The 10,000-nt window shown below is 39.0% G+C and overlaps 1 protein-coding gene across 1 annotated transcript in view; it reads right to left on the reverse strand.

Annotated features, from left to right (window-relative positions):
* Positions 1-7,718: 7,718 nt before the first annotated feature.
* The window catches only part of LOC143290101 (homeobox protein rough-like), a 2,572-nt gene continuing 290 nt past the window's right edge, over positions 7,719-10,000 (reverse strand). Inside the window, exon 2 of the mRNA XM_076599389.1 lies at positions 7,719-7,966. Within this exon, the coding sequence (XP_076455504.1) occupies positions 7,719-7,966 (248 nt within the window). The remainder of the gene's footprint in view (positions 7,967-10,000) is intronic.

Below are 10,000 nucleotides of genomic sequence, written 5' to 3' on the forward strand. Positions count from 1 at the left end.
GATCACAAACTTAAAGGCTCTCTGATCCCATCAAACAACGCAACCATTCACTCAACCAAGACACTAAGACCCCAGCCATGAACAACTTAAAAGGCGACAACCACTTGGTCGTTTATGAACCCAGTCAACTAAAGAGACAGACAGACAGATCGAGAGTCAGAGACAGAGGCTACTTTCTGTGTATGTGATCCAAGGGAAATAACATTGTGCAGACGGGCACCACAGACACCGTAGTGTTACAGTTTCTTCCCTTGGTGTTGCCGGGTTGTTTTTCACCAAGAAGACCAGAAATTCTTCAAGGAAAACGTACATACATATTAAGCCTTCTGGTAATTGTTTTATGTTATGCAAAGTGCTGAAAAAGGTTTTCTAATTCGCTAAATTCATGGGTCAGTGCATGCCGTATTGATTCCAGATGCAAATTATCAATCTATCTATCTGTATATCTATTTTTTATGTATCTATCTTTATAGTTTGTCGTTATCATTATTATTATTAGAAAAGGTATATCATTCAGTGTTAACTGATATTTGATTTACAATGCTGTTGGACTGGCGAGAGAAGTGAGAAACTGTTGATAACTCAGGCAACAGACAGGTGAATTAATAGATAACCAGTATCATCTGATTCGCCGGTAAATTGTTGTGACATCTCTCACTTTAGGTTCTTTATGTGATGTTAACAAATGCTTCTACTCATGTTTTGTGTATGTATGTATGTATGTATGTATGTATCCATCAGCTCAGTATAACGTACGCACCGATTTTAAAATCAAACACAACAACAACAACAACAACAACAAAATCGACCTGACTAAATACGTTGGCTTCTTTTTGTTCGATGTTTCTCCCACACTGATGTTTGTCTGCAATGCTCTTGCCAGACTATTATGTGCCGGGAACCAAAATGTGCATGAATGTACTCACATAAAGTAATCGAAGAAAATATGTTAGTGGATTACAGTTTGTAAGACTCAATCATAACTCTCTCTCTCTCTCTCTCTCTCTCTCTCTCTCTCTCTCTCTCTCTCTCTCTCTCTCTCTCTCTCTCATACTCTCAACTGAACGTGATGAAGCAATTATTTCTTTCACAAAATTCATTTCAGAAGCTAACGATTTTCGTATAAAGAATACCAGTATTTAGTTTTCCCTTCGGTTACCAGTTTAGAGGAGTGTGGAATAAGGGATTAAAGTTTGCTTGATTTAGTCAGTAGCCAGATGGTCGTCTCGAAAGCTACAATGGGGAGGAGTGCGTAATGTTAAATGTATGTTGGTGTAGATGTGTGTGAATGTATGAGTGGTTTTGTGTCAGCGACGTGTGCGAGTGTGGATGAGCATATTTTGGTTCATTATTGATTGTTTGCTTTTGGATACGTGTTTCTATTTCAGCCGAACAACTTTGGTCAATGCTTATAGGCACTATGTATTGTAACCCCCTTGCCAAAAGGGTATCTTTGCCAGTGGCAATGAAATCAGTGTCAGTGTCAGTGTTACTCTCTCTCTCTCTCTCTCTCTCTCTGCATGTCGTTTGATAGTCTCACAAATAGCCGAAGCAAATATGAAATTATTATTTCACTCACGTCGTTAACTGTACTCTCGCGCTGTGTGTGTGTGTGTGTGTGTGTGTGTGTGTGTGTGTGCTTATCTGTGTGTTTGTTTGTATTTGTTAAATCAATTGTGTGCGTGGTTTGTGTGTGTGTGTGTGTGTGTGTGCGTGTGTGTGTGTGTGTGTGTGTGCTGTGTGTGTGTGTGTGTGTGTGTGTGTGTCCATATCTGTGTGTTTCTTTGTCTGTATTTGTTAAATCAGTTGTGTGCGTGGTTTGTGTGTGTGTGTGTGTGTGCGAGCGCGCGCGCACGCGCGCGCGCGTGTGTGTGTGTGTATGTTTGTCTGTCTGTCAGTCTGTCTGTGTCTGTGTGTCTGTTAAATCAATTGTGTGCGTGGTTTGTGTGTGTGTGTGTGTCTGTGTGTCTGTTAAATCAATTGTGTGCGTAGTTTGTGTGTGTGTGTGTGTGTGTGTGTGTGTGTGTGTGTGTGTGTGTGTGTATTAAGAAGTTGTTGGGTTGGAGGGTGGGGTGGGGTGGTGGTGGGGACAAAAAGACTGATAAACAGATGGATTCGCAAACAATCGGAACAAGGGAAATAACTTTAGAACAAAGGATTTGTTGTGTATGCAGAAGTACGTTCCCTTGTTGGGGGGGGGGGGGGGGGAGAGAGGAAGAAAAGAGAGGAAGAAAGAAACACACAAACACAAACACACGCACGTGCGCACTGCCATTCCACACCACGACACGCACACACACATTCTTGTCAAGACAGGACAAAGACACAAGTAGTTGTTTGTTTTTTTGGTATTGTTGTTGTTATTGTTGCTGTTATTGTTTGTTTTTTTCCACAGTCGTTGGATAGAGACGGATACATCTTGTCTGACAGAGAGCTGCACAAACATATGTACATCTGATGTGAATGATATGATCGTCAAGGGACATGTCGTCCGACGTCAGCATTTCTGCACTGACAGGGTGACTCGGGGACAGACGGAAAAGTATATGTTAGCGGGAATCAGAAGGAACTCAGTTTCACGATTTATTTCTTCATATCAGTTGTATAAATGTCATAGTGCACCTGCGTGTGTAAGTGTGTGTGTGTGTGTGTGTGTGTGTGTGTGTGTGTGTGTGTGTGTGTGTGTGTGTGTTTCTACATACACATTGGTGATTGTTCTACCCAATTCACATCAGTTACAATGAACATATCGATACATTTTCTAAGCCTGGACATTAGACCTTGTGTTATAAACACACAATGAATATGATGTAATGTCTGGGTTTTAAGTGACCAGGTGTATTAGCGAGAGTGTGTTGCTTTTTTTTTCCCCAAACAAAAATAAAATAAAACAACAACAAAAAAGACACCGCTCGCCACAACCCATAAGGGGTTGCCCGTGTGCCTCCACGCCTTCCCCAACTATCTGACTTCCACACTGTCTAACGTCCTGATTACACAACACAGAGACACGGAAATTCAGTTGTTTTTAATTACAATACCCGAACACGTATTTCAAAAGATGAGCAATAACTCCAGCAGTGAACTAAATCAAACCATTTACTATGAATTCAGTATCACCCCTTCTGCGAAATTTTCACATCACATCACCATGTGAAAATTAAGTTTTCATCACAATTGCGACACCAGTTCTGTTTGTTCAGAACATCAGACTCAAACCACACCCATGTCAACAGCTGAAGCCCAGTGTCACAACAGTCTCACTGGGCCTGAAGTGGCAGACCTGCACTCTCTGAGTGAAGGATGAGGGCAGGACGGGGACGAGTGGGACAACGGGAAAGTATATGTCAGGGAAATTTTAACTCTCTCCATACGAACGGCGAAAGAGACGACGTTAACAGCGTTTCACCCCAATTACCACTATCAAAATATTGCAAGCGGAAGGCTTTTATACTGAAGAGGTGAATGCTGACAAAGAATACCACAATTCTGACGACGGAAGCTAAAGATTGGGTCATTCAGACACCCACTGGACATCCGAAGGGTCTGTGTAGAGGAGAAGAGAGGACTAGCCGTAAGAGTTAAGTTGGTGATGGGAGCAGATACAAGGGAACTGGGTAGAACAAGGGAGAAAAGAAACGTTGGTGATTGTTCCAGAGTCCTGTTCCTGAGGTCCATTTGGTAGACAAAGAAAAACGAAGGAAAAACGACAATTATATCCACATTTCTTCTCCAGATCTCTTTCGTTTCGAAGACTGAAAAAAGTTGTAAATTGGCTTATAACATTTAAAACAAAACAAAGGAAAAACGGCGACATCCACATTTCTTCCCCGGATCGCTTTCGTTAAGAAGACTACGGGGGAGGGGGAGGGGATGTAAATTGGTTTATAACATGTTAATGTATCCTGTTCTTTTCTTCTTCTCCCGTCTTTTATTGGCCTTCTTTATGGCATTCCAGAGGGGAAGAAATGTAGAGCATAATATTACAATATTATGAACCAATGTACAACTTTTTCCGTGTTCGAAACGAAACTGAATGGAAAGAGTACATTGGAAGAAATGTGAATAGTGCCGGAAAAAAATCAACACCAGGGAACAATCTGTCACAAGAAAACCAGAGGCATACTGCTGCGCCCAAGGTGGAGAACATAGACCCCACACAGACAGCACCACAGGGGTAGAAGGGGGTGACAAAGGAAACGAACCACACAACTCCGGACTCAGAGGACACCCAATAGCTCCATGATTGAAGGTCTGTTTCACTGAATTTGAAAGGCTTCTGTGGTGCTATGGCTAGGAGGAGGGGGACATGATGACCACTACCTGTGTGTGTGTGTGTGTGTGTGTGTGTGTGTGTGTGTGTGTGTGTGTGTGTGTGCTCGTATTTATCTTTCTTTGACTGGAAATACGGTACTGGTGAAAACTTAGCGTTTTGGAAAAAAAAAATGCTTGCTATGTATTTGGACCAATAATACCACTTATCAGTGAATAATCTCAAAATACCCTCCTTTAACTGTCGGGCTGGGTGCTTTTCAGAAACTGAAAGACGTTCTACAGCACTAAAGGCAGAAACAATATTCAATATACCTTCTACATGATACACGTTATACGGAGACGGAGATACGTATCAAGGCTGAACGGGGTTTGTTGGAGTGTTTTTTGTCCAAGAATTCCAAGTCACGGGAAGTAACTCAATGATAACTTCAGGTTTCAAATTAAGAAATAATTTTGACACTCAGGGTAATTATATTCGTTTGATCCTTTAACTATTTGACGTGGGATTTTTTATTGATAAACGTTTATAGACCCAACAGAAACGACCTTTTACTTTTAGAAGTAATTGAGGAAAAAAAGAAAAGAAAAGAAAATATTGACGCGCGCGTTATTTTTAGTGTAGCGTATAAACATGCAAATAATACGGGAGCACAAGAAACAGTTATAAAGATGATGGCTGGCTTACAACTAATGGATATATGGAGAGAATTGAAGAATGAATTTCTAAGATACACATAAACGATTGGTTTTTTGTTTGTTTGTTTGTTGTTTGTTTTTTGTTTTTTGTTGTTGTTTTTGTTAAAATTGACCTGGCACTTAACACAGACTCCAAATGAAAAACGTTTTGGAAACTGACCGCATTTTTACTTAGGGACAATGAGTATATTTAATCAGAGAAAGAAATAACAGCAAAAATAAAGGAAAATCACTGCGGTATTGCCTTATGCACGAAAAAACATAAGCAATATATCAAATAACGAAATTTAATTAGCTCTTTCTAGATGTGTTAGTAATGGAGATAAGAGCAAACACAATAACTTTTGGTATAGAAAAAGAAAAGGATTAAATATTAGAAAAGTAAAAACACGACTTGAGAATTACAGGTTGAAAAAAAAAAGTAGAGTTAATTCAGTTTTTAGAAGAAGGGGAAGTTTTAAGATCTAAAGCAAGATGGGCATGTGGGTGTGAAAAAGTACCAAAATACTTTAGCAATCTTGATATGCGTCATTTTACCGGTAAAAAGGTGTTTAAGTCACAGACAAAGGCAACACACTGAAACAAACAGACGGAACGTTAGAGGCAACACAATATTTATCATGAAGACCTTCACAAAGAACACAAACACAGGACAGAGGCATTTGTGATTATGTTCACAACTTGCTCACTGTTGACGAGAACCTACTGAAACAATTAGAAGGTTTAACAACAAGACAAGAACTTGAAGAAGCTACAGAAGCTCAATGAAGAATGCAAAACGACAAGACTCCGGTCACAGATAGAAAGACTGTAAATATTTTCATTTTTCTTTTTTTTTTTCTGGAAGGATGTAGGCATTTTGTTGTTAAATCACTGAAGGTTAAGAAAAAAAATGTGAGAAATGTCATCAACGCAAAAAAGAAGGGATAATTACAAACCTACCAAAAGGAGATAAAAGCGGAGAACACGTACAGGATCGGACGCCTATATCTTTTTTAAATGTTATTTATAAGACACACTCAGCAAACTGTTGTTTGTAAGATAGGATCTCTAGCTCAGTGGGACAGACAGACAGACAGACAGACGGACAGGCAGGCAGACAGACATCAAGAAAGACAGAGCCAGAAAGTTATCCAGAACCTGAACATCCAATTGTCAGGGAAAGGAGACTGGGCACGGGGTTGAGGGGGATGGGGGTGGGGGTGGGGGGTGGAGGGAGCGAAGGGGGTGAAAATGGGGGAGGTGGGGTAGAGTTGAAGAGATGGGAAGAGGTACTTAAAAACAATTAATCCCACACCTAAGATATGCTCGTGAAAAAGTATCTTTTTTATTTCTTTTTCTTCTTTTTTTTTCTTTTTACCCCAGATGCATACGTATGTATTAAACTTGCATCTAAGAGGTTGCAAAATAAGAAAGAGAACAGACAAATTTGAAAAGAGTTCGTTTTGTTTCAACTGTTCATCAGTTTTGCTGATCAATCGATTTCTCCCCCCCCACCCCCTCCTCCACCCCCCCACCCCCCACCACATACACACTATGAAACCGATGATGGCGACAATCTCCTCCACGCCCCCTGTCTCACTGCGAAGGGGTGGTGGTGGTGGTTGTCAGTGTTGTTCTTCTCCTTGTTGTAGCTCCCGTGATGGTTGTTGTTGGCGCTGTCGCTGCTGTTGTTATTGTTGTTGTTGCTGGTGGGCAAAGGGAGATGTGGTGAGGACCACAGAGGGAAAATGGCGGCTGCTGCTGGCACGGTGTCATGGGAGCCAGGATCCCCTCCCACAGACCACAGACCCAGGTTCCATCTCCTGGGAACAAAGTAAGTAAATGAATGAACAAGCAGATCAATAAATAAATAAATAAATAAATAAATTTATTATTTAATTAACAAATGAACAAAAAACCGAATGAATAAATAAATGAATAAATATATAAATAATTAAATGAAAAGCTAAATAGAGAATGAATGAATGAATATCGGTGAATAAATACATGTGAATAGATAACTGAGTCAAAAAATAAACAAACAAAACAATGAATCAATTGATTAATGGATGAAGGATCAAATGAATGAATGAATAATAAGTAACTGAATGAATGATTGAAAAAGTAAATGAATGACTGAATAATTGAATAAATAAATGAATAGATGAACATATAAAAGTATGAATGAATGGATGGATGAATGAATGAATGAATGAATGCATGAATGAACAGAAACAGACAAATAAACAGGCAAATAGACGATTAAATGAATAAATTAATAAATTACAACAACAAAACAAGCGTGAGTACTTAGATCTACGCTTACGCATATAGACAGGACAGAAATTGAATAGCAGCCATGTGTCGTCAGATTAACTGAATGTACTGACAGAAGAAATATGCGTATACGCATACGTAGGAAGCTTCAAAAAGTCGCTGTTGGCGTTATCATTGTTGTGCCTTTTCAGTTTCGCCAATCAAATAGTATTGCCCGGACCCCACACAGCTCTTTCTGGGTCCTCAATACACAACCACACCTGGGTTCATTCGCCGTAGTCTCAATGCCAACAGTCCACAGGGAACTATAGATGTTTTGGTCGATGATTATGACAAAGCTGCATTGGAGTCCATTCATTTTCATTTGAGACGACGTGACAACCACGTTTCCTTTAGTATATATATATATATATATATATATATATTTTTTTTTTTTATTTTTTATTTTATTTTATTTTTTTAAAGCAACAGCAGCACACACACTTCCGTTAGAACTGGTACCTTATATGCTGATCAGCGTGGGCTTTCTCGATTCGCTTGTCTTTCGCTCGTCGGTTTTGAAACCAGATCTTGATTTGCGTTTCCGTTAGGGCCAGCAACTCTGCCAGTTCCAGCCGGCGCGTGCGAGTGACGTACTCGTGACGTCGATACTCCAGCTCCAGCTGCATCGTCTGCTCGCTGCTGAAAGTGGTCCGCTGACGTCGTGGTCTCTGCTCACGTGACTTCCGGCGAGGAACTGCGAGAGTGAATTAGAGTCAACTTTGTTATCTTACATAGAGAAATTACCGTGTAGTCCTGTGGCTCGCAATACAAACATAAGATAATGTCTGCATTTAAGAGATATGTACGTGAATAAGTGTTGAAGGTGATCACATGAAATAACATTGGCATCGTTAAGAACATTTTACATTTTTAAGAACACTAACAGTTACAACAATCAATATATGATAGATAAATTGATAAATGAATCAACTAACAAAGTAACTGACCAGGAAATTGGTTAATCAATGAACCAGTTAATCAACAAATCAATCAGTTAATCAACTTGTTGATAATAACAACACACATCTGGACCGGACCAGTATAAATTTGAAACAAAAAGCACTATCAGTCTCTTAGACAATTCCGTGATTAACTGAATGAGCAAATAACTATACGACTTCGGGGTTGACATATCGGGTCGCGATTAGATACTGATATATTAATTCGGTATCTTGAACTTAAATATGTAAGTGATGCAATTTTCTCAAGAAATTCCAGGTGTGCTTTAAAGAAAGCATTCGATACCTTGCACACACACACACACACACACACACACACACACACACACACACACACACACACACACACACACACACACACACACACACACACACACACACACACACACACACACACACACACACATTGCCAGAAATGACAGTCTGAAGTGAACTCAAGCGGAACCAAAACTGCTCATTTTTCATATTGTTAGTATTAACTTCATGAAAATATATCATGGATGCCTTAAATATACGTATCTTCAAGACAAGTCCTTTTCAGATAACGCTTCTTTCTGCTCTTATTATTTTGCTGTCACACCCGTCTCTGTGATAATATAAACGCATGGTAGTTGGACGATAATTGAAATAATTATGTACCGGCAACCCCACCCCTCCCCTCGCCGTTTCCGCCTCAATGAAATGCATAAACGGCATTATAATAATGTTGCTATGGAGTAGTAGTAGTAGTAGTAGTAGTAGTAGTAGTAGGGACTGGATTTTTTGCCCTTAGGCCTCGCAGCCTATTTGTGTCCCCTCATTATTTTTCAACTTTGTTTAGGTCTGATTGCATGCCTATCTTATAAAATAATATTATATTCAATCTACACTAAAGAAAAGGTCTTTCAATTTAGGGTCTTTATCCAGGAGTTTTTTTTTTTAAGCTGTTGATATCTGGTGCGCATTTTGTGTTAGTAGGCAGCGCATTCCAAAAATTAGCAATTCTGAAAGCAAAACAAAACTTCCGTTTGTTAGTATAGCAATGCCTAATAAAAAAAAATCTTGCCTTCATTATTTCTAGTGTAATCAACTTGTGAGAATTTGAAAAGAGCATGCACATTAATATCATCATAATTATGGAATATTTTTTACAAAATGAATTAGGTCTCCTCTGATCCTTCTTCCTTTGAGTGAGTGTAATTGGAGATTGTGTAATCTTTCTGTATAGTTTAAGTTTTTGCACTCTCTCAGGATTTTAGTAGCTCGTCTCTGTACATTTTCTATCATTTTTGACTGTCTCTTGAGATGAGGACTCTAAATCACATTAGCGTATTCAAGATGGGGCGGACCAAATGCTTTATATAACTTGATAAATGTCTCCTTTTCTAGAAAGGTAAAAGTTCTCATGACGAGTTCCATCATCTGATTTCCTTTGTTCACAACTCTCTGGATGTGAGGATCAAAGGATAAATCTTTATCAAAGGTAATTCCCATATCTTTTTCTTCGTCACATGTATTTATTTTCTTCATTTCATCATTCATAATCATAGTATATATCATGTTATGCCTGACCGTGAGGGCGCAAACCGATCGGTTTGTTAATTGGCGCACTCTCAAGAAAGGGTAGCCACAACAAGTTCGATCGAAGTGAAAAAAATATATTGGAAAAACAAAATAGATAAATAAATAAATAGATAAATAAATAAACAAAGAAACAACAAACAAACAAACAAAAATAAACAGATAAATAAATGAATAATTTTTTTAAGGTGGTTGGGCGCACGATACAA

This window comes from Babylonia areolata, chromosome 15 (assembly GCF_041734735.1).
Source record: "Babylonia areolata isolate BAREFJ2019XMU chromosome 15, ASM4173473v1, whole genome shotgun sequence".
NCBI classification, from domain to species: Eukaryota; Metazoa; Mollusca; class Gastropoda; order Neogastropoda; family Buccinidae; genus Babylonia; species Babylonia areolata.